The sequence below is a fragment of the Dromiciops gliroides genome, chromosome 2 (assembly GCF_019393635.1).
Source record: "Dromiciops gliroides isolate mDroGli1 chromosome 2, mDroGli1.pri, whole genome shotgun sequence".
NCBI classification, from domain to species: domain Eukaryota; kingdom Metazoa; phylum Chordata; class Mammalia; order Microbiotheria; family Microbiotheriidae; genus Dromiciops; species Dromiciops gliroides.
In genome coordinates this window covers 175,878,799-175,905,973 of record NC_057862.1, presented here as the reverse complement: position 1 = coordinate 175,905,973, position 27,175 = coordinate 175,878,799, and the positions used below count along the sequence as shown (strand labels likewise).

At 45.2% G+C, this 27,175-nt stretch overlaps 1 protein-coding gene across 1 annotated transcript in view; it reads right to left on the bottom strand.

The window, feature by feature from the left end:
- The window catches only part of LOC122741706 (myosin-6), a 49,805-nt gene extending 25,168 nt beyond the window's left edge, over positions 1 to 24,637 (bottom strand). The window contains exons 1-24 of the mRNA XM_043985432.1: positions 24,597 to 24,637; positions 23,816 to 24,028; positions 23,025 to 23,168; positions 22,319 to 22,475; positions 22,195 to 22,222; positions 21,659 to 21,770; positions 21,177 to 21,269; positions 18,743 to 18,806; positions 18,135 to 18,233; positions 17,670 to 17,773; positions 17,416 to 17,554; positions 12,629 to 12,897; positions 11,409 to 11,579; positions 9,147 to 9,456; positions 7,857 to 7,924; positions 7,532 to 7,619; positions 7,329 to 7,446; positions 7,060 to 7,183; positions 6,472 to 6,608; positions 4,947 to 5,202; positions 4,364 to 4,606; positions 3,923 to 4,099; positions 3,261 to 3,406; positions 2,843 to 2,933 (exon numbers count right to left, since the gene is read on the bottom strand). Of these exons, the coding sequence (XP_043841367.1) occupies positions 2,843 to 2,933; positions 3,261 to 3,406; positions 3,923 to 4,099; positions 4,364 to 4,606; positions 4,947 to 5,202; positions 6,472 to 6,608; positions 7,060 to 7,183; positions 7,329 to 7,446; positions 7,532 to 7,619; positions 7,857 to 7,924; positions 9,147 to 9,456; positions 11,409 to 11,579; positions 12,629 to 12,897; positions 17,416 to 17,554; positions 17,670 to 17,773; positions 18,135 to 18,233; positions 18,743 to 18,806; positions 21,177 to 21,269; positions 21,659 to 21,770; positions 22,195 to 22,222; positions 22,319 to 22,475; positions 23,025 to 23,168; positions 23,816 to 24,016 (3,339 nt within the window). The 5' untranslated portion in view covers positions 24,017 to 24,028; positions 24,597 to 24,637. The remainder of the gene's footprint in view (positions 1 to 2,842; positions 2,934 to 3,260; positions 3,407 to 3,922; positions 4,100 to 4,363; positions 4,607 to 4,946; positions 5,203 to 6,471; positions 6,609 to 7,059; positions 7,184 to 7,328; positions 7,447 to 7,531; positions 7,620 to 7,856; positions 7,925 to 9,146; positions 9,457 to 11,408; positions 11,580 to 12,628; positions 12,898 to 17,415; positions 17,555 to 17,669; positions 17,774 to 18,134; positions 18,234 to 18,742; positions 18,807 to 21,176; positions 21,270 to 21,658; positions 21,771 to 22,194; positions 22,223 to 22,318; positions 22,476 to 23,024; positions 23,169 to 23,815; positions 24,029 to 24,596) is intronic.
- Between the last annotated feature and the right edge of the window lie 2,538 nt (positions 24,638 to 27,175).

Sequence of the window (27,175 nt, the reverse complement as noted above, 5' to 3'; positions counted from 1 at the left end):
CAAGACTTGCTTCAGTCAGAAACAACCAGCACTTGGTAGCCAACTTGCTGGTGATAGCTAAGTCTCTCTCTAAACTTAGCCATCCTGGTCCCTGAACGCCAGCCACAGCTTGCTGCTGGGCCAATGCTCAAAGCCTTTCTTGCTTGATTGGACCCACTGGAACCAGTGCTCTGCTGCCACAGTCTTCCAGTACTGAGGGTCATACCTCTATACCATGATGGAGTGTCCAATAGGACTTGAGTGGAAGATAATAATAGCTGACCTTTATGCAGTGTTGTCTGGCTAAAGTGGTTTTTTTTGTCTGTTTGGTTTTTTTTTTTTAGTGAGGCAATGGGGGTTAAGTGACTTGCCCAGGGTCACACAGCTAGTAAGTGTCAAGTGTCTGAGGCCGGATTTGAACTCAGGTACTCCTGACTCCAGGGCCGGTGCTCTATCCACTGTGCCACCTAGCTGCCCCTAAAGTGTTTTACTAACATTATTCCACTGAATAAGTTAGCAGTCCTATGGTAGGACAAATACAGAGTGTCCGAAAAGTCTTGGTGCAGTTTAAAGCTATTAAAACTTAAACAGCACTAATGCTTTTTGGACATTCCATATTAACATTTGTATGGCGACAGAAATTAGAGGTTATATAACTTGCCCAAGGGCATCTAGTCAGGAAATAGCAGCAACAAGGCTGGAGGCCACTAGGTGCTAACATGGATAGAGTAATCTTGGGCAAGTAACTTTCCCTTTGTCAGCCCCAGTTTCCTGATTTGTAAAATGGAAATAGTAAATGGGGCAACTAGGTGGCGCAGTGGATAAAGCACTGGCCCTGAATTGAGGAGGACCTGAGTTCAAATTCAACCTCTTACACTTGACACTCATTAGCTGTATGACCCTGGGCAAGTCACTTACCCCTCATTGCCCTGCTTCCCAAAAAGGGGAATAGTAAAAACATCTACCTCAGAGGGTTGTTGTGAGGATAAGATGAGATAATGTTAGGTGACTCAGTGGATAGAGCTCTGGGCCAGGGCTGAGTTCAAATCTAGCCTCGGATGCTTACAAGCTGTGTGACCCTGGGCAAAGTCATTTAACCTCTGCCTGCCTCAGTTTCCTCAACTGTACAATGGAAATCATAATAGAATAAAGGGTTGTTGTGAGGATCAAATGAGAAAATAATTGTAAAGTGTTTAGAACAGTTCTTAGCACATAGTAAGCACCATATAAATGTTAGCTGTTATTATTATGCAAATTATTTTGCAGATCTTAAGGTGCTGTATAAATGCAAACGTTGTTGTTACTGTTGTTATACTCAGGTCTTTGCCCTAGCGCTCTAATTCCCAGTTTTTTCCCTACAATGCCAAGCTACCTCACGTCAGAGCTATACCCAGATAAGGACAAAATGAGTTGTTGTTTTTGTTGGTTTTTTTGGTGAGGCAATTGGGGTCCTACTATGAGCAAAGTGTGTCCTGCATGATGACACCCAAACAGTAGGTACTTAGTAAATGTTTGCCAAATCAATTGAATCCTGGCTGAGTCAACAGAGTCCACAGCAGGAGGATGGCAGAATCTCTGTCTGTGGACAGCTGAGACTGCCCTTGGGTGAGTGAGTGCTCTGGAGGGAGGAGTTGCCTCAGGGAGGTGGTGAATTGTACATGAGATGTCAGATATTTTCCCTATACAAAGATATTGCTACACATAAGGAAGCACAAAATGTTGCGATGGCAGACCAGCAACACCTGAACTACAAATATGCCGACTATAACCCTATTTTTTTGGGGGGTGGGGCAAAGAAAATAAAGCCAGAGGTAACAAAGCTTCAGGCAGACCTGGAAAGGGACACATTGAAAATCTACTTGTTTTTCTCATGCTTATGAATTCCTTTGGTTCTATTTTGTTAAATACTAAGGGTTCCATGTAAGTTCTTACTTCTTGCTTTGAATATTATCTGACTTTTCATTCTTGTTAAAGGTTATGAAGTTAGTATTGTCTTAAAGAGAGATCCTGAGACTGCCTACCTTTCTTTGTGATAGTCTGCTCCTTTGTATAGAAAGAAAGTGGATCGAAGGGAGAGGGGAGTAAGGGAGGGGCTTTCTCCATCATTTGCTTTAGAGCAAAAGGACCAGGAAGAAGAGACCAACACCACTTTTTATCCCAGAAAAAAAAGTAGCTAATTGTTAGAAGACATTTCCCACTCTGCATCCAGAGTAGCCCAACTTGAAGCTGTTCTAGAAAACTAGTCTCATCTGAGAAATAATTGTCATTCTAGAGTCACTAAATCCTCAGGGTAAAGTGATTGAGTGTCCTTGTTAGTTAACTTTGAGGTTGCTCAAGGAGAGGAGGCCCTGTGGTATAGCAGAAAGAGCCCTAGCTCTAGAGTTGTAGGTAAAACCTCACTTAAATCCCCAATCTGACACTTACTACCTCTATGACCTTGGTTAAGTCATATAACCTCCATGGGCCTCATCTGTAAGATTAGATTGCCCTCTGAGATTCTTCTGCCTTTAGATGATAGAGTTTGTTGTTGTTGTTTAGTCATTTTCAGTTGTGTCTCCCTCTTTGTGATCCCATTTGGGGTTTTCTTGGCTAAGATACCATTTTCTTCTCCAGCTTATTTTACAGGGTTATCAAACAGGGTTAAGTGACTTGCCTGGGGTCACGCAGTAAGTGTCCCAGGCTGGATTTGAACACAAGTCTTCCTGCCCCCAGGCCCCATTACTCTATCCATCAAGCCACCTAGCTGCTCTATTAGATGATAGAACTTGAGCCTACATCTTAGAATGGCCCAGGTGTCTACTCTGAGGTGTTCAAAACCTTCAGTTCCCCACAATGCTCTCAACCTAGCTGTCTAGACAATTACCTGGTTTTCCTTTAGTTTCTTCTGTAGCTGGAGAGCCACAGCCTGCTCATCCTCAATTTTGCTGTTCAGCTGATTTATGTCAAACTCTTTCCTGGAATAGAGGTAGTTAGTGAATAGTGGGCATCCCCCCTCCTTCATTTCTGCCTCTTTTCTTCCCTTGCTCTAGTACACTGGGATTGCCCAGGTCCCCCCCCTCCCCCCCCCAGATAAATGATCAATTCCTGCTTTTCTAGGGAGTGTGGATGGGGAGTGGGGGAATGCCTGGGATAAATCTGCCCTGTAGAAGGGGTTATATCAGTCATTCCCTGATGCCCCTGACAGAATAGAGGCACAATGGAGGTTGGGTGTTCTGTTCTTCTGAAGTACCCTCTGACCGATGCACAGATCTCCCTCCCTCCTTTCCACCATGGGCTCATACTTCTTGAGCTTTTCCTCTAGCTGCTGCTTGTCATTCTCCAGGTCCATGATGCTCTCTTGAGTTAGCTTCAAGTCTCCTTCCAGCTTCCTCTTTGCCCGCTCCAGGTCCATCCGGACCTTTTTCTCCTGTTCCAGGGATCCTTCCAGCTGATAGAGAGACAGAGAGACAGACATAGTTAGAGAGACAGACTATTCCAGATAAGATCCAGAATCCTCTCCTCTCCACCTTAACTCTTGACCCAAAGTTCATGGGACTCCTGTCCTTAAGCATGTGGGACCTAAAGTCAAGTGGACAAGGGAAATAGGGACGAAGTCTGAAGAAGGATCTCAGATGATAATTTAGAGGTTCCAGTCACCTCAGGAATAAGATCAGTGGATTTTATTTAATTCAATTTAACAAATACTTATTAGGATCCTTCTATGTGAATGTTAGTGTGCAAGGTGTCAGAGATCATAGGATCCACTAGATCTCAACATGGAAGGGATTTTAGGGGTCATCTAATCCAAAGGCCCAAGGAGATTGGATGACATGCCCAATGTCATTCACGGAATGAAAGGGGATAGCCCCTGCCCTCTTAGAGCAAGTGGGTTCCATTGGACCATGGGAGTCTCCTGGAAAGAACTAGCTCTGTGACATAAGGGGATCAGGTCGAAGATACTCACATCATCTACTTGCTGCTCCAGTTTGACCTTAGACTTGGTCAATGTGTTGACCTTGTCTTCCTCAGCCTGCAGGTCATCCAGTGCTTGCTGGTGGGCCTCTTGCAGGGCCTTCTTCTCCTTAGTCAGCTTGGCAATGATCTCATCCAGCCCAGCCATCTCCTCGGTCAGGTTTTTCACCTGTGGGATAAGAACCACATTCCCCATCCACCATCTTGGTCAAAGGTTGGCAGACCCAAACCAGTTAACTAATTCCAAGTATTTTCCACAAAGAGACTTTGTAAAGTGCAACATCAGGGCTCACAGTAACCTCATAGACTGCAGGGGGAAAGGCATATTTGATCGTGGGTGTTACTAGTGTCCTGGCCTTATGGCAGAGGCCAGCATGGCTTGGGAGTCCCACAGAGGTTTTGGGATAGGACTAGAAGGGATCCCTTTGCTCACCTTGTTCTCTGTTGCATGCTTCTCCTTCTCCACTTTGGCCAGGGTCAGCTCCAGGTCATCTATGTCCTTCTTGAGCTCTGAGCACTCATCCTCCAGCTTTCGCTTCTTGGCGGTGAGCTCAGCATTCATCTCCTCCTCATCCTCCAGGCGCTCTGTTTGCTCCTTCACCTTGGCCTCCAGCTGGATCTTGTTTTTGATCAGCTGGTCACAGCGCTCTTCTGCATCATTGAGGTTATCTTGCTCCTGGGAGCAGAGGATAGAGAAAATAAGAGACTGAAGAGGGAATCCATTTGCCTGGCAACGGCCAAACAAATTATAGTATATGCGTATAATGGATTATCATTTTGCCATAAGAAAATCCATCACGGACAGTTTCAGAAAAGCCTGGGAAGACCTGAATGAACTGATGCAGGGTGAAGTGAACAGAGCTAGGAGAATAATTTATGCAATAATAATGAGATTATAAAGAAAAACAAGACTTGAAAACTCTGATCAATGCAATGACCAGCTGTGATTCCATAGGACTGATGGTGATGCATATTATACATCTGACAGAAGATCAAGGAGGTCAAAGTGGTCTTACTGCCTGGACTTGTAGCTGCAGGTCATTCTTCTCCTGAAGCAGGGACACCATCTTTTCCTCCAGTTCCTTGCGTCGAGCATCTGACTTCTCCAGGGCATCTTTGATGCGTCCAAATTCTTCCTTCATGTTGGCCATTTCCTTCTCTGTCTCTGCGCTCTTCAGGAGAGGCTTAATCTTAAAGTAGAGCTTCATCCAGGGCCAATTCTTGACCCCCATGAAGGCCCGGATATTCCACTGAATCACCAGGAGGGCATCCCTAAGAGAGAAAAGTCAATGTAAGGGGAAGAAATGCCAAGAACCCATTTATTTTGTCCTTCAATCTCATCATGAACTAGCCTCCACCTTCCACTAAGTCTCAAGAGACCTCCTACCTTGAGAGGGAAGGAAGACTGTAAATTCCTCAAAGGCAGTAGCACATTCTCTTTTTCCCTTTGTATCCCATAGAAGACCCAGAACAGTGCTAGGCATAAGGCAGTTACTTAATAAATGTTTGCTGATTGACATTTTCATAGAAAGGGGGAGATCTCTGTCAATAATAACTGAGATTTACATGGGGCCATGAATTTGCAAATTGTTTTCCATATGTTATCTCATTTGAGCCTTACAATACCTCTATAAAATAGGTATCTCAGGTGTCATTATCCTCATTTTACAAAGAAGGAAACTGAGTCTCAGAGAGGGTAAGTGATTTACCTATGGTCACACAGCTAATCAATGTTAGTGATGGGATTTGAAGCCAGTTCTCTCCTGACTCAAAGTCCAGCCCTCTACCCACTATAGTGTACTTCCTCTCAGTATCACAGGCTATCGCCACCCCTTGCCCTGCAGACTTTGTACTGAAACTTCTCCTATCTCAGTAGCATTAAAACAATGTGCCTCATTGATAACTGCTGACAGAGAGGGGTATCAGGATGGAACCATAAAGGAGCCAGGTGTTGATCACTTCCTAATAACTATGACTCCCAATGTCCTTGGTAGTTCTAGGGTTCATGACTAACCCATAGAATCCCAAGTCCATCAATGGGCGGCATTTATATGGTGCATTAACATCTACAAAGTACTTTACGTGGGTTATCTCACAATAACCCTAGAAGGTAGGTGCTATTATAATCTCCATTTTACACATGAAGAAACAGAGTCGGGGGCAGCTAGGTGGTGCAGTGGATAGAGCACCGGCCTTGGATTCAGGAGTACCTGAGTTCAAATTCGGCCTCAGACCCTTGATACTTACTAGCTGTGTGACCCTGGGCAAGTCACTTAACCCCAATTGCCTCACCAAAAAAAAAAAAAAAAGAAAGAAAGAAACAGAGTCAGTGAGAAGTTAAGTGACTTACCTGGGGCTATTGAGTATCAGAGACATATTAGAACCCAATTCTTCCTGATGCTAACTCTAGCACTCTGTCTTTACTAAACCATCTAGTGGTCATATAACTTCAGTTCTATTTACACAACTTATCAGGACCCCTGCTTCAGTCCTTCCCCAATGACTCTCTTAACTCTTGCCCTGCCTTCTTTTCTTTCTCACCTTCGTTCCACGATTTTCTTGAACTCAATCCTCATCAGCTGGCCCCGGGCCTGAGCCTGAATCCGGGTGATGATGCGGGACAGTCTCTCATCTCTCATCTCCTCCAGCAGCCCCAACAGCCCAGCCTTGAAAAACACCTGGAGAGAAGGTTCACATATTGCGGATGAGGAAGGAGTAAGGATTATCTTCACTGGGAAGTTATCACAATCCTCCCAGGAGAGACTTGGGGGAGGAAGATAGGTGGAGCTGGGAGATTTCATTACAGAAGGAGCTGTGATTTCTGAGTTGTGGGATGGAACCTAGATTTCCCCTTTTCTGGGATTCCCCCACTCTACCCCCAACATTGGAGCATGAACTAGGAGCCATCCTCCCAGAGAGAGAGGATTCTGATTTCTGGAGGTGAGGAAAAGAGAGAAAAGGCAGTTGGAGGTGAGAAGGGTAGGAGGAAGAAACCATAATAGGTAGTAAAGGACAAGATGGATCTCTTCCTCCCTCTGCTCTTCTTGCTGTGGCCTCAGACCCTCTTCCCTTAGGGAGTCCCTACAAATTCTCAGTGAGCCCTCTGCTCTATGGTTCTGCCTCCCTCACCTTGGTGTGGCCAAACTTGTACTGGTTGTGGTCAATGTCCAGGGAGCTAAGCAGCTTTTCTGCCCCCTTCCTGCTGTCGATGAACTGGCCCTCAGGGATGGCCGCTGGGTTCAGAATCCGATACCTGATGGGAGAGGTAGGGATGCTCACCTCACTGTCTGTGTGGTTCTTGATTAAATGGGAACAAGATCTTCTACCACCAACCCTCCCCTCCTCTGACCTACTCCACCCTCTGGACCCAAATATCTTCCCTGGGGGCCCTCACCCACCTCTGTCGGAAGTCCCCATAGAGGATACGGTTGGGGAAGCCCTTCCTGCAGATTCGGATCCCCTCAAGCACTCCATTACAGCGTAGCTGGTGCATAACCAAGGGATTGTCCATCACCCCTGTGGGCAGCAGAAGACAGGATGAAGGATAAGTTTCTGAGTAAATAGATGCAGAGCATTCCCTACCTCCCCACCCCCTACTCACCAGGAGCTTTCCTCTCATTGGGGATGAGGCATCTCACAAAGTGGGGATGGGTGGTCTTTAGGTTGGCCATTAGCTTGTTGAGGTTCTCCTGGGGATGGATGGCAGTGATCAAGGATTATTAGAAATGACTGGAGCCATCTCTTGGGCACCCTGAGGCCCAGCCCCAGCAACACTGGAACTACCCGTGTTGACTCGAGACTAACAGCCCTTAGTTTGCTTATTTCCTGGGCAGAATTTGCATGTTTGAGGTAACACATCCCTCTGGCCCCTTTCCTCTAGGTGAAGTTTTCCCTCAGTACTCCCAGTTCTACCCATAGTGGCTTACCCTGTGGAGGGCCGACACCGTCTGGAAGGAAGAACCCTTTTTCTTGCTTCCTTTGCCTTTGGCATCGGCTATTGGAGAGAGGAAAGAATCAGTTGGGGAGGGAAGGCATGCCTTCTACCTCTACCCCACACAGTCCCCTCTCTCCCCATGTTTCCTTTCTCATTACTTTTCCCCCTCAAGCCTTCCGCCCTAAGTTCTCTTACTGTCAAGGATGCCTGCTCCCATCCTCCCAGTCACTCAGGCTTGCAACTTAGGAGTCATCCTTTATTCTTGACTCTCACCCCCCATACCTTCTTACCATCTCTCATATATGCCCCCTTCTCTCCTCTGACACTACAACCACCCTGCCACATGCCCCTGTTACATTACACCTGGACAATTACAATCTAGCCTGCCTCGGTGTCTCTGTCTCATCCCTTTCCACTCCAATCCATCGTCCTCTCAATGGTCAAATAAGTCTTTTTAAAGTGCAGGTCTGACCCTATCACTGCTACTCAATAAACGCCACTGACTCCCCTTCACCTCCAGGATCAACTATAAAATCTTCTGTTTGGCTCTTAAAGCCCTTTGTAACCTGGTTGTTTCCTACTTTTCCAGTCTCATTACACCTTATTTCCTCCATGTTATCTTTGATGAAGTGACACTCCTTACTTTTCCTCTCACACATCTCTTTTTGTTTTTGTTTTTTCTTTGTTTTGTTTTGTGGGGCAATGGGGGTTAAGTGACTTGCCCAGGGTCACACAGCTAGTAAGTGTCAAGTGTCTGAGTCTGGATTTGAACTCAGGTCCTGCTGAATCCAGGGCCAGTGCTTTATCCACTGCACCACCTAGCTGCCCCACACATCTCTTTTTAAATAATATTTTATTTTCCCCCCAATCACATGTTAAAACAATTTTAAGCATCTCTTTTAAGTTTTGAGTTCCAAATTCTATCCCTCTCTCCATCTCCCACCCTCCCTGAGATATGGTAAGCAATCCCATATAGTTTATACATGTCACACATCTCTCCATCTTCCTACTCAGAACTGTCTCCAATGGCTGGAGGGCTCTCCCTCCTCATCTCTACCTCCTGGCTTTCTTTAAGTCTCAGTTAAAGTCCTGCCTTCTGCAAAATTTTTTTTCCAATCATCCTTAATCTTTGTGCCTTTCCTTCGAGACTACCCCCAATTTATCCTGTATAAATCTTGTTTGTACTTATTTGTTTGCATACTCCTTGAGTGCAGGGACTGGGTTTTTTTGCCTTTCTTTCTACCCGTAGCACTTAGCACAGTGCCTAGAGTGGGGTCCTTACCAGCATCGGCAGGAGCATAGGAAGAAAAGAGGGTTGCCATCAGTTTGAGGGAAGACTTCTGGTAGAGGCCCACCACAGTCTCGTTGAGTGGGTCCTTGTTCTTCTCCAGCCAGCCCATGATGTTGTAATCTACGGTGCCTGCATAGTGGACCAGGGAGAAGTGGGCCTCCGGCTTCCCCTTGATATTTCGGGGTTTCTGGAAGTTGTTGGATTTGCCCAGGTGGTTGTCATAGAGTTTGGCCTTGAAGGTCGTGTCAGTGGCTTTGGGGAACATGCACTCCTCCTCCAGGATGGACATTATGCCCATGGGCTGTGGGGAAGGGGACAGGGAATATAACTGAGTTTCCTCCCAAGGGCTCGCAGATCCATAGACTTTCCAGACAGGAAGGAACCTCTAGAAGTTAGTTTGTCCAATCCTCTTTTTTTTTTGGTGAGGCAATTGGGGTTAAGTGACTTGCCCAGGGTCACACAGCTAGTAAGTGTTAAGTGTCTGAGGGCGGATTTGAACTCAGGTCCTCCTGAATCCAGGGCCGGTGCTCTATCCACTGTGCCACCTAGCTGTCCCATGTAGCTACTTTTTTTTTTTTTTTTTTTAGTGAGGCAATTGGGGTTAAGTGACTTGCCCAGGGTCACACAGCTAGTAAGTGTTAAGTGTCTGAGGGCGGATTTGAACTCAGGTCCTCCTGAATCCAGGGCCGGTGCTCTATCCACTGCGCCACCTAGCTGCCCTTGTCCAATCCTCTATTTGAGTATCTGGTCTCTTACTGACCCACAGGAGCTTTCCATAGCCTCTTTCAGTCACCTCATGACCTGAGGGTGAGGCAACAGATAAAGTGGGGGTGAATAGCTTTTAGGTCCATGAGATTGAATTCAGGAAGTGATTCCTCATATCTAACCCAAATACACACGATTTCAGGTCAAACCCATTTCATGACACTGTGGAGAGAATGTTGGATTTAGACATTAGAGGACCTGGGTTCAAATCCTAGCTTTTCTACTTAAGACCTGTGTGATGTTAGGAAGGGAAAGGAAACGGGATTTGTTAAGTGTCTACTATGTGCCAGACTCGGTGCTGAGTGCTCTATCAATATTATTTCATCAGATTGGGTAAGTCCTTTAACTTTTCTGGGCCTCAGTTTTCTCATCTGTAAAATGAGGGTATTAGACTCCATGGTCTCCAGGATCTCTTCTACCCCTAAATCCATGATCCTGTGAGATCTATTCCATGCCCAGTAGAGTTAGAGAAAAGCAACTTTCCTCCCATAACCCTGTGCTTTCCTTCTTTCTTTCCTTCCTTCCTTCCTTTCTTCCTTTCTTCTTCTCTCTCTCTCTTTTTCCTTCCTCCTTCCCTCTCTTCCTTCCTTTCTTCCACATTCTTCCTTCATGAAATGTTCACGTGATAGGCAAAGTTCCTATCGAAGAAGCTCCTGAATATTCTGGGGGTCCAGAAGCAGAAAGGGCCTCAAGACCTCAACCCAAGAGTAATAAACTAGTGGGTGATATGGTAGGCTCCTATCCATCTGAGAGTTGTGCTAATTCAGCTAGGGCTAGAGTGTTCTAGAGACTTCTAAGTCTATATAGAATACATATACATTATAGATTCATCTACTCAATCTCAACATATAGGGAAATAACTGCTTCCTGATAAATTATTCAGACTGTTGAGGATTGCTTACTCAATGGTAGTGATTACTCAGTAGGTGGTTCTGGTCTTCATGGGGAAAACGCAAAAGGCAGTGGAGAGACCCAAAGAGTCAGAGCAGGAAGAAAATGCCTGCTAGCTTCCTATTTTCCTTTCTTTCTAAGTAGGATCACCACCTAGATATTTATGTCTTTTTCTCTGTGTGTGTGTGTATGTGTGTTTGTGTGGCAATTGGGGTTAAGTGACTTGCCCAGGGTCACACAGCTAGTAAGTGTCAAGTGTCTGAGGTCGGATTTGAACTCAGGTCCTCCTGAATCCGGTGCTCTATCCACTGTGCCATCTGGCTTCCCTCCTAGGTATCTATGTTTAAAGATGTGCTTAGTTTCTACTTATTAGGGAGTAAAGGGACCTCCTTTTGACAGTACATTTTGGTTTGGGAGGAGGACAAAATATTTCTAGTTATAGACATTGGCTCTTTCTATGATTGATTCCTCTTTCTGGGTGTAAGGGAGGCAGAGAACATAATACTGTGATTCTAACTTCTTGTCCTTAGACTATGTGTCTTGGCATGGACATGATGCTGTTTGGGGGCGGGGGCCAAGGAAGCAGGGACTGGGCACCTTCTCAATGAGGTCGATGCAGGCCTGTAGGTCCATGCCAAAGTCAATGAACTCCCACTCAATGCCCTCTTTCTTGTACTCCTCCTGCTCCAGCACAAACATGTGGTGATTGAAAAACTGTTGCAGTTTCTCATTGGTGAAGTTGATGCAGAGCTGCTCGAAGCTGTTGAACTGGAGGGGACAGAAGGGAGAGAGTGGGACAGGTGAGTCAATCAATCAGTGAATATGGCATATAGGTGGATCAGGGAAGACACTGGCTTTTCAGCAGAGCAAAGGGATGGTTTTTATTAAATTGAATTGAGAAATTGCCATGAAGGACATATCAGTGATTAGAAGAGAAGATCCTTGCCCTGAGGGACTTTACAATTCAATTAGGAATCAAAGAAAGAGGAAATGTTTCTATATGTACAAAAATATTTACAGCAACTCTTTTTGTAGTAGCAAAACACTGGAAACTAGGGGGGTCCCTATCAATTGGGGAAGAGCTGAAAAAGTAATAGCGTATGGTTATAATGGAATACTGTTGTGAGAAATGAAAAAGATGATTTCAGAGAATCTTGAGAAGACTTGTGTGAACTGATGCAGGGTAGTGAGCAGAACAAAGGGAACAATTTATACAATAATACAAATATCGTAAAGATGAATGATTTTGAAAGACTTAAAAACTCTGATCAACGCAATGATCAATCATGACTCCAGAGGAACAGTGATGAAGAATGACTTGCACCTTCTGACCTATAGGAGATGGGCTAATATGCAAAATGAGACACACATTTTTGAACATAGGAATATGGACATTTGTTCTGTTTGATTATAGATATTTGTTACAAGGGTTTGTTTTCCCTCATTGGGGAGGGAGAAAAATAAATGCTTGATAACTGAAAAATATATATAATAAAGCCCTCAACTATTAGAGATAATTATAAAACATATAAAACAATTAGAAAGCCAGAAAAAGCAGTCAGGATCAATCAAGGCCAAACAGTGTAAAGTAGAATATTGGTACAATAGGAATTCAGAGAAGGAGGCAATTGATGTGGGCTGGAGCACTTGGCAAAGGCTCCTTGGAAGAGATGGGACTTGATTTAGTGCTTAAAAGGTGTGTCTTGTCCAGGTGAGATGCATCATTTCCTGCTCCCAGCCCAACACCACTACAGGACTCACTCCTAAACCAAACTTCCTCCCCACCCTGTCTCCCCCACCAAGCCCCCACAACTTACATCAAAGATTTCAAAGCCAGCAATGTCGAGGACACCAATAAAGTACTGGCGTGGCTGTTTGGTCTCCAGAGTAGCATTGATCCGAACCACCATCCAGTTGAACATCTTCTCATAGACAGATTTGGCCAGGGCCCCAATGGAATAGTTCACCTGTTGGACGCTCTGACCTTTGGTGACGTACTCATTGCCTACCTTCACCCGAGGATGGCACAGTCCCTTCAGAAGGTCAGCTGAGTTCAGCCCCATGAGGTAGGCTGACTTGTCAGCATCTGATGGAGAGAGAAAGAGTTGAGCATGTTCTCCCATGCCCCTCCTAGTGCCCTCCCAATTCTCACCATCATGATCTCATCTCATTTGACAAGGTACTATTGAGCTGAACCATTGGAGAGCCAGCTAAACAGACACACTCTCTCTCTGGCCCTCAAGTTCCAACTAGATTGACTTATTATTTGCTGCTTTCTACATATTACTCCATTTCCCACCACACCTTTGCACAGACTATTCCCCATGCCTAGAATGCTCTCCTTCCATATCTCAGTGCATATAGTAGGTGTTTAATAAATGCTGAATGATTGTTGAAATCCCTATCACATACCATTCTCCATCCCTCCATAATGTAAGCACCTTGAGGGAAGGGTCTATTCCATATTTCCCTATTCCATAGGGTCTATATTCCCAGAACTTAGCACAGGGATTGGCATACAGTAGCCATTTAATAAATGATTGTTGAACTGAATCGAATCGAATATTTCCTGTGTACTAGTCTTCTCTAGTAGCACCTACCTCCCAGGGTTGATGCAAGGATCAAATGAGATAATATTGTAAAGCACTTAGCACAATGCCTGATGCATAGTAGGCACTTAATAAATGCTTGTTTGCTTCCTTCTTTCCTTCCTTCTTTTAAGCTTGTTTGCTTCCTTGTTCCCTTCCTTCTTTTCCCTAAACTGTAAGTTGCTTGAAGGTTAAGACCAAGAGTTATGTTTCTTAAGTATATCCCACAGAGCCTAGCAGTGCAGGGCACCCAGGAAGCATTCAGTTGATACTTGTTGGTAGGTTGATTGCCTGGCACCAAACCATCAGTGGTTAGATTCTTTTACTCACCCATTTAATCCTGCCGACATCCTATCTGACATCTATCATTTTTTGTTTGTTTTTGTTTTTGTTTTTGTTTTTTTTTTGTGGGGCAATGGGGGTTAAGTGACTTGCCTGGGGTCACACAGCTAGTAAGTGTCAAGTGTCCGAGGCCAGATTTGAACTCAGGTACTCCCGACTCCAGGGCCAGTGCTCTATCCACTGCGCCACCTAGCTGTCCCCTATCGTTTCTTTCTTTCTTTCTTTTTTTTTTTTTTGCAGGGCAATGGGGGTTAAGTGACTTGCCCAGGGTCACACAGCTAATTTAGTGTCAAGTGTCTGAGGCCGGATTTGAACTCAGGTACTCCTGAATCCAGGGCCGGTGCTTTATCCACTACACCACCTAGCTGCCCCTATCATTTCTTTTTAAATGAAAGGAATTTAAACACATTTAAATTTAAACAAATCTGAATGCCCTAAAGCATCATCCATCATCACAGGGATTATAAAATTCTTCTCCTTATATTTTTACATTTAAATAAAATCCTTGCAATATTCTGCTATCCTCAGTTTAAGAGATAGTTGTGGGAGTGGGAGGGGGGAGGTGGTAGATATTAAATTTAAGACTTTGAGGGGGAGAGTTTTATAATCCTCTTGATAATGGATGATGCCCTAGGGCAGAGGTTCCTAATTTGGGATCTGTGAATGGATTTAAAAAATATATTTTGATAACAGTATTTCAATATAATTGATTTCCTTTGACTTTTATTTTCAACATTTAAAACTATTATTCTTAGAAAGGGTCTGTAAACTTTGTACAAAGTACCAAAGGAGTCCATGTACCCCCCAAAAATTGTCCTAGGGTGTAATGAAAGCAGAACTATTTAGCTCTGTCTTAAGGATTTCTGGGATAACCCTAGAGAAGCACCCACTGATGATGGGTAAATACTGAAAGTGACTTATAATGCCTTAGCATTTTCTAATTTTTAAAGAGCTTCCACACACATAGTCCTATTTGATCCTCCTCCTACCCCCAAGAGGTAGGCAGTTGTTTAACTGTTATTCCCATTTTAGAGATTAGGAAACAGAGGTGGATTGATTTGTTCAAAGCCACTCAGCTAATTGGTAGCAGAGCTATGGGTTCAGCTCTTTGACTTACTGCCTATGTGACTTTGTGCAAGTCACTTAACCTCCATTGGCCTCAGTTTCCTATTCTATAAAGTGCTTAGCACAGTGACTGGCACATAGTAGGTGCTTAATGATTGATTGTGTGTGTGAGTGGAGGGGATTGGATTAGATGATCCCTAAGGTACCTTCTCTCTCTAAGTCTTTAAACCTATGATGTGGACTAGAATTTAAGTGCCCATAGGGGGCAGCTAGGTGACACAGTGGATAAAGCACCATCCCTGGATTCAGGAGGACCTAAGTTCAAATCCAGCCTCAGACACTTGATGCTTACTAGGTATGTGACCCTGGGCAAGTCACCTAACCCTCATTGCCCTGCAAAAAACCCCTGACAAAAAACCACCACCACCACCACCACAAAAAAATCCCCCACAAAAACCAAAACACCTATTCTAGTGGTCATTCTGCTATCTTCCCCCCACTCCCCCCGCCCAGCTATCTCTGAAACTGATAGCAGAATATGGCAGGGATATGCTGGATCCAGCTTGAACCTGAGCCAGTTGTTATATACCATACAAACCAGGGCTTGAGTTGTTATTTTGTTGCTTGTCTAGACATTAAGAAAACTATGGAGAAAATGTTAATAATGCAGATTAAATATAAAAATGTGCCATGCCTACATTTCCCCAGAAAACTGTTAAACATTTACTAGCATCCCCCTGCTTGTGAACAAATGTTAACTCATGAGACCTAGTTTTATGATTGCTCAGTTAAATAACAATATGAAATGGTCTGATTGTGTTTTCATTCTCTTTGCCACCCCCTCTAAAATGATTGAGACATCTATGTCAGCAGCAAAGTAACACAGTGGATGAGTGTTGACTTGGAGTCAGAAAGACCTGAATTTGAATTTTGCCTCAGAACTTCATAGTTGTGTGATTTGGGGCAAGTCACAAACTCTTTCAGTCTCAGTTTCCTCTTGTGTAAAATGAGGATAATAATAGCACCTCCCTCATAGGCTTATGAAGCTCAAATGAGATAATATATCTAATGTGTTTTGTAAACCTTAAAGTGCTATATAAATGCAAACTATAATTATTATGCTACAAACTGAAAACTAGCATTACGTAGTGGTTTGGGAGCCAGATTTAAGAGGTAGCCAGACTTGGGTTCAAGTTCTTCTGCTGACAGATATTGTTTGTGTGAATCTGGGAAAGTCACTTAACCTTTAAGGACCCCAGACAATTTCCTAAGACTTTAAGTTGTGGGAAAGGTGCCAATCTGCTTTGGTTAGAGGTAATTTTCTCATTAGGATTTACCTTTAGGTCTGGTTAAAAGAAGTGTAGAGGGCGTTTGGTGCTTACTATTCCTGTGGAGAGCCTGCTGGGAGCTGAAAGTCACTCAACTAGAGAAGGGAAATCCTCCCACTGTTTTACCTAGGGTTAGAGGAGGTCTATAGCTCTCCTAGGAAGACATTGTGGCACTGTGGAAAGAGTGTTGGATTTAGAGACCTGGGTTCTAATGCAGGCTCTGCCATCCAAGGACTTGGGACTTTGGGCAAGTCACTTAAGATCTCTTAGTTCCTCATCTGTCAAGGGAGAGGGTTGGACTAAATGGCCTCTGAGGTTTCTTCTGGCTCCCGACTCTAGCCTTCTCTGTACCTCCATCTCTGCCAAGATTCCCTACTGCTTCATCTCCCATCTTCTGTCCTTGGAACTCACCATAAAATCTCCCTATTACCAGGGCTGTGGGTGAAGTTGGGCATATCAAGCAGAGCTCCATATTTTTAAAAATTTTGTTTGTTTGTTTTTGTTTTGGGGTAAGGCAATTGGGGTTAAGTGACTTGCCCAGGGTCACACAGCTAGTAAGTGTTAAGTGTCTGAGGCCACACTTGAACTCAGGTCCTCCTGACTCCAGGGCTGGTGCTCTATACACTGCGTCACCTAGCTGCCCAGAGCTCCATCTTTAAAAATTGGATGGGTTAGGGGCGGCTAGGTGACGCAGTGGATAAAGCATCGGCCCTGGATTCAGGAGTTCCTGAGTTCAAATCCGGCCTCAGACACTTGACACTTACTAGCTGTGTGACCTTGGGCAAGTCACTTAACCCCCACTGCCCCGCAGAAAACAAAAACAAAAAAACACACATACAAAAAAAAATTGGATGGGTTTACTTGCTGCTGATCACAACAGGAGGGTGACAGGAGTTGAAAATGATGTATAAACTGCAGTTCTCTTTTTTTTTTTTATCCAAGGCCTTCAATTTCTTTCTGTCTCTGTGTCTCTGTGTCTCTGTCTCTGTCTGTCTCTCCTCTCTCTGTTTCTCTCCTTTTGCTCCCTCTTTCCTGTCTCCTTTCTCCCCTCTTGCAATCTCTCTTTCTCTCCCCCTCTTTTTTTTTTTTTGTGTGTGAGGCAATTGGGGTTAAGTGACTTGCCCAGGGTCACACAGCTAGTAAGTGTTAAGTGTCTGAGGCCGGATTTGAACTCAGGTACTCCTGACTCCAGGGCCAGTGCTCTATCCACTCTCCCCCTCTTTTGATCCCTCCCTCTGTCCCCTCCCCCCAACCCAGTGCCCTCCCATCGATCCCTCACACCTTCTGTGCCATCTGGCTCTGCCTGCTCCTCCCTCTGCTTCTGTTTGAACTTCATGTTTCCATAATGCATGATGGCCCCTGTAAGCTTGTAGACCCCAGCTTTTTCCTCTGCTGTGAAGCCCAGGACATCAAAGGCACTCTGGGTGGGTGGGTTTGGGAAGAGAGAAGAGGGCACTTTAGTTTCAAAACAAAGCTCTGGAGCATCTCAGCATCTCTTTGTATCCCCAGCCCCAGTCCAGATCCAACTCACTCACATCAGTGGCCAGGAGCTCCTCAGAGTCATCGATGGAGGCCACAGACACCTCTCCCTGGGACACGAAGGAGTAGTCATAGGGGTTGTTGGTGATCAACAGCATGTCTGTTCCCAGCATTTGTCAGGATGAAGATGAGAGAGGGTAGCAAGGGGAGAGGGGGAAGAAGAAAAGAAAAGGAGTAGGTAAGGACAAAAAATTGGAAAGGGAATGTGGTGGGGAGAGAGAGGGGAAGGGGGGGAAGGAGAGAAGAAAAAGCAAGACAACAAGGAAAGAGGTAAGAACAGAACAAAATGAGGTAGAGAGAGAAGAGTCACTGAGTGAGTGAATTAGAGAATCTAGGTATTAGAAGATCCCCTCTTCTCAGAGCTACTCTCAACTCTCCCCTAGAACTGAATGTATGTGTGGGGGGGGGTGTGGGATGTGTGTCCTGTGATTAGGGGAGAAAACTCAGAGCCTGAGGCTTACCCAGAAGTTCTGGCTTCTTGTTGGACAGGATCTGGTAGAAGATATGGTAATTTCTTTCTGCTTTTAGCTGGAAGATAACCCGGGACTTTTCCAGGAGATCTGAGAGGGGACAAAGAGGATAAAGAAGCTGAGCAAGACATAACAAAGAAAGGAAGAGAGAGCAAGAGAGACAGACGGGGTGGGGAGGGGGGGTTTGAAACTTAGTGATGGAGAGACAGAAAGAAGGTGGGGGGGACAGTGACAAAGTAATACAGAAACAGAGAGAGGGTGAGGGAGGGAAAGAGAGAGGGAAAGGGAGGGGGAGGAAGAGAGAGAGGGAGGGAAAGAGAGGCTGGGAAAAACAGAGATAAGGAGGCTGGGAGATAATGATATATAGAGAGAAATACAGAAACAGTGATAGAAGTACTAGGAGATACTAGTAAAAATGATACAGAATCAGAGCTAGATAGGCTGGGAATTAGAGATGAGATTCAGACAGAGGCAGAATTAGAGAGCATGTGACTCAGAGGACAGAGAGCGCGAGAATTACAGAGAAGGACTTAGGAAAGCTACAAGGTTGATGGAGACAAAGACAGGCAGAAGAATATGGAGGGAATTTAGTCACTCACAGGTCTCTATGTCAGCTGAAGCCAACTTTCCTGTGGCTCCAAAGTGGATCCGGATGAATTTTCCCTGAATGATGGAGGAAGAGGAAGAGGAGGAGGAGGAGGAAGAAGAAGAGGAGGAGGAGGAGAGTCAGAGGCAGAAGGAAAGTAAAATCATCAGGAGGGGCTAGTTATGGCTTTCCTTCCCCATAAACCCTGACCGTACCCATCATACACTGTTTGATCTTGAGTAAGTAAAAATAAAAAATAAAAAAATGTGCAGGCCCACTTCTCACCCAGGGAACAGAGTGATAATGGATGGGAGAGCTCTGGAAACAAAGTCATCTCTGAGGTGTAGATACTCTGACCCAGAGTCATCTCCACTTCAAGGAGTATATCTCAAGTAAGTTATAGGCAGAAAAAGTCACCTATACACCAACAGATTTGCAGCAACACTTGTGTGTGTGTGTGTGTGTGTGTGTGTGTGTGTGTATGTGTGTGGTAGCAGAGAAACAGACACAAAGTAGATGCTCATTGAAGGGATGGGGTAGGGATGGCTAACTGGATTGTGATACATGAGTACTGTTGTACTATAAGAAACAAGGAATATGACATATTCAAAAAAAGCATGGGAACTCAGGGGAGCGGGTGCGAAGTAAAGTAAGCAAAATCAGGAAAACCCTTTCACAAGGACAATAATGTAAATGGAACAAAAAAAAAGTGAAATTTAATATTGTGTAATTATAATGACCAAGCTTTTGCCAGAGAAGAGCTGAGAAAAATGTACCTTCCTGCCTTCTTTGCATAGATGGGGGACTATGGGTGTGGAATGGTGCATACCCTATCAGAGAAATTAATGAAGGCATATTGGTAGAGTCAAAAAGAGCCTTCATCTTGTAACCAGGGTCCAAGTCCTGATTTTAGCCAAGTCACTAACTTCTCTGGTCTCAGTTTCCTTATCTATAAAGTGAAGATATTGGACCAAGAAGACCTCTGGGATCCCTCCAGCTTTAAATCTACAATTCTAGGTACAGCTAGGTAGCACAGTGGATAGAGCACCAGCCCTGGGGTCAGGAGGACCTGAGTTTGAATCTGACCTCAGAAACTTACTAGTTGTGTCACCCTAGCCAAGTTACTTAACCCTAATTGCCTTAAGATTGAAACAAATCTACAATCCTAAATGTTGATAGCTATTCCTAAACTGCTTTTTTCCTCTTTCTTTAAAAAAAAATGTTACAAGGAATGGCTTTCTGGGGATGAGAGGAGGGGGGGTATGTTTTATTTTGGGGGTGAGGCAATGGGGGTTAAGTGACTTGCCCAGGGTCACATAGCTAGTAAGTGTTAAGTGTCCGAGGCTGGATTTGAACTCAGGTATTCCTGACTCCAGGGCCGGTGCTCTATCCACTGTGCCACCTAGCTGCCCCATGTTTTTTTTTTTTTTTTAAATCTTAATAGTATTTTATTTTCTTCCAGTTACATGTAAAGATAGTTTTCAACATTCATTTTTATAAGATTTTGAGATCCAAATTTTTCTCCCTTTCTCCCTCTTTCCTTCCCCCTCCACAAGACAGCAACTGATCTGATATAGGTTTTATATATATATATATATATATATATACATATATATACATATATATACATATATATATAATCATGTTAAACATGAGGAAGAGGATATATTTGGAAATGAAGATGATGTAAAAACAAGAAAAAAACTAAAATAGAAGAAGGAAATAAAGTCACTAGAGAAATATATGCTTTTATAATCAATTCCCAATTTTCCATATGTACATTATCCACTTTTCAACTGTGACCTAGAGCCTTCCTCTATTTCCATCTAGCTGTTAAAATGATAGCCAGGCTGAGTTTGGAAGGGTATGGAGCCTGGCACATCAAGGGTGAATGTATATAGATCTCTGATCGCAGCCCCAAACTGATACATTACAAAATAGAATTCACATGTTTGGGGACAGGGCTTAGATCTGTGTTTTCACTGGTATGGGGAACTCTCAGGTGACGACACTCCCCTTACTAATGCAGACTGGCACCTTTTCTGCAGTTTAACGTCAGCTTCTTAAACACTGGAAAGTTAAGTGACTTGCCTGAGGATCACACAGTTTATCTCAGCAACAAAACTTGAACCTAGGTCGGCTTGAATGCAAAGGCAGTTTGATGTTTATTATAGTGAGCGGCTTCTCCAATATTTATACAACACTTTGAAATTTGCAAAATGTTTGCCTCAGTACTACCTTGTGAGGTAGTGCCCATTTTACAGATGAGGAAACTGAGGCTCCCAGAAATTAAGTGATCTGTCCAAGTTCTTGAAGCTAGACAGTGTCTGATGACATATTGAAGCCCAGGTGCCCAGACTCTAAGTTTAATTCCAGGCTAAATAACCACTGCTCTTTACTAATTGGGTGCAGTCATGAGAGTTCACTCTTTAGTGGACATTACTTACAAAGCGGGAAGAGTTGTCATTCCTCAGAGTTTTAGCATTGCCAAAGGCCTCCAGGGCAGGGTTAGCCTGGATGATTTGATCCTCCAGGGTACCCTGTAGAGAGAGGAGACACCCCCAGCAAGATTTTATACTCCCAATTTTGGCTAGATCTGCAGATGGTGGGGTTGAAGAGCCCAATCTGGCTTGGCTGGGAGCTTTTGGATGGCTGAATGTCCAGGCCGGGGTCTAGAACTGGGTCATGGGCCTAGAGCTGAAGATGGGTAGACAGGACTCCTGCATACTGCCCAACCTCTCCCTTTGCCTTCTCAATTCCTCTTGCCAGGGAAGGGGAGTCCAGGCCGTGGGAGGTGGACGTGTAGCCTCAACAGTTTGCTTTTGAATGAAGGCACTTCCTGTCCTGAGTGGTTCCCTCTGGGTAGTGGAGTCCTAGTGTGTTAGGCCATCCTGTACTATTCCCCAGGAACCTGTGACCCTATGGGTACCTTGTTGGCACTGGCGCTGTCCTTCTTGCTACGGTCCCCAATGGCTGCGATGCTGGCAAAGTACTGGATCACACGTTTCGTGTTCACAGTCTTTCCTGCCCCGGATTCTCCACTGGAGACAATAGTAGCTAATTAGAATTCAGTGATCCTACACTCACATCTGAACCTGCCCCACTCTCTTCCAATCTTATCCCAGCATTCCATTGATCATAGTCTTGACTTGCCTGAAAATCTTTTTTTTTTCTTTTTTTGCAGGGCAATGAGGGTTAAGTGACTTGCCCAGGGTCACACAGCTAGTAAGTGTAAAGTGTCTGAGGCAAGATTTGAACTCAGGTACTCCTGAATTCAGGGCTGGTGCTTTACCACTGCGCCATCTAGCTGCCCCCCTGAAAATCTTAATATCATCACTTAGTTCCCTCCATAGTGTCTTAGATACACCCTCTTTCCTCCCCATACTCTAGTCTTCTCCATGAAATCTACCTATCCACAAGAGTGAAATGGGTACCCTTGAGAGGGGGGAAATGAAGGAGACTCACGTGATCAGGATGGATTGGTTCTCCCGGTCTGAAGAAAAGAAGAGGAAGGAGGGATAGGGTTAGGATGTTGAAATAAGAGAGACTGGAAGGAATAGAGAGGTTTCCTTACTCAGGGGATTCTCACCTGTCAGCATGTACTGATAGGCATTGTCAGAAATGGAGAAGATGTGGGGTGGAGCTTCACTCCTCTTTTTGCCCCTGTAGGCAGCCACCACCTCTGCGTCGTACACTGGCAGCCACTTGTAGGGGTTGACAGTGACGCAGAAGAGGCCGGAGTAGGTCTGTAGCCAAGAGAGAGAGAGAGACAGAGAGACAGAGAGACAGAGAGACAGAGAGACAGAGACAGGGAGAGGAGGATCAGAGACAGTGTGGGGTGGGGAGGAGGAAAGAGGACTCATAGATTCAGAAATGGGGAAAACAGCAGGCAAACCAAGGCTATCATTGCATCTTTCTGGTGTGTGTGTGTGTGTGTGTGTGTGTGTGTGTGTGTGTGTGTGTGTGTAGGTGTTGAAGGAATGATTGGCAGGAGCCCCCAGGAATCCTGAGTTTAGGGATGGAGACTGGATTACACCACCACCCCCTCCCACCGGGGGTTGTTTTTCCAGTGCTCCATAAGATGGGAGCTGATGCTCAGCCGCATGTCATGAATACCTCCACAGCTGTCCAGAGCTTAATTTGGGACATACTGAAAGACAGGAAACAGGGATCATGTCCCATTTTGATTCCCCTTTGGGAAGATTTAACCTTTTAACTTGGGATGATATAAGGCTGCTGTTGTAACACAATGCCATGGTCTGGATACTGTAACACCCACAGCTGTGGGCACTCACATAGATCATCCAGGCTGCATAGCGCTCCTTGAGGTTGAAGAGCACAGCTGGCTCATGCAGGAAAGTCAGCATTGCCATATCTTCGATCTTGTCAAACTTGGGTGGGTTCTGCTGCATGACCTGATCCTCCTTCACTGTCACCGTCTGGCAGGGGAACAGAGCCTGGATGTGACACTGATAACCCCTCTGTCTGCCCACCCCAACTTCACTCACCAGGCTCTGCCTCTAACAGTCCATAGGCATTGCAGCTAGTAGTGCTTCTCATTGAGGGTCTTCTGTCCTGGGCTCTCCCCTTAGCTTGATATCTCAGGCCCCATCTCTCTTACAAAATCATTCTGTCTCCTCCCTATCTGCCTTCCCACAGCTCTCTCCCACCTCTCCTGCTTCCTATTCCCCTTTTCAAACTCTCCCTAGGACGTTAGCTCTTTTTCTCCTTGCCCATCATCAGAATGTAGACCCTCAAGTCTTCTGATTCGAATCCAGCACCTTCCTGATTAACCACTGTTGTGGGTTAGCTCTGTAACACTGTCTCCTAAATACCCACACTTGGTCATATGGGGGGATAGAGTTGAAGGTTTGAATGGCTTGGTGCAAATCCATTCTTAATTCTCATAGTACCAGCCTTAGAAGGTGGGTCAGTGAGTTCCTCTGTATAGAAGGGATGGTTTTGTCATTACAACAGAACCCAGGCTTCTTAGAGTTATTCTTCTCTTACCTTATCCTAACTCCATACCTCCCCACCAACAATCCCAGGAGCCTCTCTCCTCCTTGTTCTTGGCTCTCCTATTTACCTTGCCATTCTCGGTCTCCGCGGTGACCTTGCCCCCATCTCGGGACACGATTTTGGCCTTGACGAACTCTTCCTTGTCATCGGGGACAAAGCATTCTGTTCTGATGTCGAAGGGCCGGGTTTGTGCCTCTAGCCTCTCTTTATCAGACTTGCGTAGGTATTGGGCAGCAGCCCCAAACTCGGCCATATGGGCATCACCCATCTTCACAGCAAACTAGAAGACAGGGCGAGGAGCAATGCTGTAAGTGTTCAGCAATAGGAAAGAGGGAGGACAGAGGGTTGGTAGCTCTCCAGCTCTGTTACAGCTGTGACCCAAATGTCATTCCAAGGACAAAGGACTCAGTGACCTGGAGGGGAGCAGGTGGCACCAAGCCCAGGAGATAATAGACTTAAACAGACATAGGGGCCCAAGACACTTCAGTTCTGGGATATTCAAGGGATAATGCTGAACTTAGAGAATCCCTTCACCTGGGATGAATGACTTCCATGCCCCTTCTAGCTATCCATGATGCCCTATTTAGCTCTGAGTTGCTAACTCTATGTATTAGCTCTCTTTCCTTCAAAGGTCTACTTCTTTATCCCTTTCTTTAAAGTCTGAGTTTGAAGCTAAAGGAGGGGCCACTGTATGAACAAAAGACTAGGGAATGAGGTGAGGCAATGGGTTGGGCACTTTGTGAAACTCAGGGCAACTCAGAGAGCAGATCCCTAGACCATCTCCTCCGCCTGGCTTCTACCACAGGACTGTCTGTGGCTGTGGGGAAAGAGCAAAGATTGGTTCTTACCTGGTCAGCTTTTTAGAGAATTTAGAGGAATCCGGGACCCTGGAGATGGAGGGTTGTGGTTAGAGATAGAAAACGGAGAGGCAGAGACACAGAGGGACATAGAGAGATGGAGGGGGACACAGAGACAGAGAGACACAAAGAGGTGAGAGACAGAAAGACGGGGGGGGGAGAGACAGACAGAGAGAGAATAAAAGAGGGAAAGTGGGAAAATACAGGAGTCAGAGATGGAAATGATAATACAGACAAGGAGATGGAAGCACATAGAGCCAGGGAAAAATAAAGATAAAGATAGAGACAGATGGGGTGGAAAAGGGAGAGCAAGAGTGAGAAAAGTATTACAAAAAGGGATTTATAGAGAAGGAAAGGACATACAGAGACAGTGATACAGGAAGAGAGAATGATGTGAAGATGGCGATGGGATGGGGATGGGAGTGAGTCAAAGGAGAGAGAGAGAGAGAGAGAGAGAGAGAGAGAGAGAGAGAGAGAGAGGGAGGGAGAGGAGACAGAGACAGAGACAGAGACAGAGAGACAGAGAAAAGAAGACAGAGAAGACCAAGATAATAAGCATGATGTCGAGATAAGCAGCAAAAGATGGTCAGGGAAACAAAGAAACAGTGAGGTGGAAAATGAAGAGAGAAAGAGGAATAAGAATAGAAAAAAGGTGACATAAAGATCCCAAGGTGGAGGGGGGAGGGGGGAGGTGAGAGCAGAGAGAGAAGAGAGAATAAGAAAGAAAATGAGATGGAGAAAGAGAAGGAACGTAAAGAAAATGAATGAGAAAATAATAAAGAGGAAATGGGAGAGGGAGAGAGACACAGAGAGAGACAGAGACAGAGACAGACAGAGACAGACAGAGACAGAGAACAAAAGAAAGTGGGGAAATACAGGAGTCGGACATGGAAATGATAATATAGACAAGGAGATGGAAGCACATAGAGCCAGAGGAAAACGAAGATAAAGATAGAGACAGATGAGGTGGAAAAGGGAGGGCAAGAGGGAGAAAAGTATTACAAAAAGCGATATACAGAGAAGGAAAGGACATACAGAGACAGTGATGCAGGAAGAGAGAATGATGTGAAGATGGCGATGGGATGGGGATGGCAGTAGATTGAAGGACAGAAACAGAAAGAGAGAAGAAGAAGAAGAAGAAGAAGAAGAAGAAGAAGAAGAAGAAGAAGAAGAAAGATTTTTTCACTTATTCAGTAATGTTTCTCTCTTAAAATAAAACCCTTCCAAGGGCCACTGTTTTCTGACACCATGGTGCCCTGAACACCCCACAACCAGAAACCTCTTAAAGACAGAAAGTTTCCAGTGGAGTCTCCCAGGTGTGTGGGGATGGGGTCCCAAAGGAGTGAGGGTGCCTTCTCCTGTGATCCCCTACCCCCCACTACCAACACCCCAATCCCAGGGTGGGTCAGGGCTCCCCCACCTACCCTCAAAGTGGAGGAGGGAATCTAGAGAACACACCTCACCAGCCATCCCCCTCTTACCTAAGCCAACAGCAGACTGCAGTGTCTGTGTTCTCAGAGTTCCCTATCGCCTTTATATTCCCCCCCCCACTCCCTCTCTCCAAATTAGGACCCATTGTGAGGGACCCTCCCCCTCCCTTTCTCCTCTTAGTTCCTCCCTCATTCCCTTTGCCCCCGAGGTGACGGCAGGACAGCCAGGCCCTCAGATTTGCCCATGAAAGGTGCTTCATCCCAGCCCCTTGGCTCTGGGACCTTTTTTTAGGCCTTGGGTGCATTCCTCACCTCAGAGGGGCTGATGGGCTGATAATGGTAAGACAGCAGCCTTCTTTCAACACTGTCCTCTCTCCCCACCATGCTCCTTACCTCGGTTATTTTTAACTGAAAGGGTGGGTGTGGTAAAGTAAGCTCATTGCGGGTCACCTTCTCCCATTTGCTCAGATGCTTGTCCCCCCCGCCACTCTCCAACCACAGAACCCTGTCTCCCCATGACCCCAGTTGGTAAGGATGGTGCCAGGATGCCAAGATGAAGTAGGGGAGAACCCCTAGCCCTTCTCTGGAACTCAATTTCCCCTTCTGGGAAGGATGACAAATGCCACCTCTTACTTTTCAAGGAGATCCTAAATATGTCTCCCCAGCACCTATGGGTTGCTTTGGTTCTGGGGGACATTTGGGGGCTCTGGGGCTGGGGGAAATGACTATCTCATGCCCTTGTACCTACCCCTTCAAGTCTCTTTGTTTATTTTTTATTTTTTGCAGGACAATGAGGGTTAAGTGACTTGCCCAGGGTCACACAGCTAGTGTCAAGTGTCTGAGGCTGGATTTGAACTCAGGTCCTCCTGAATCCAGGGCCGGTGCTTTATCCACTGCACCACCTAGCTGCCCCCTCTTCAAGTCTCTTCGGATAGTGATTATTACTATCCAATATTTCTAGTATATGAATATGTAACCAATACACTCTTCTCCCTCATATACCACATGGGCATATTTCCATATGTGCACATTTCCATACATATACTCACTCATACCTTTAGATTTGCTCGGTCACACACATACAATCATACAGGGGCCCTCACACTCACTGGTCCTTGTCCTTCTGTCCCTGGTGGTGGT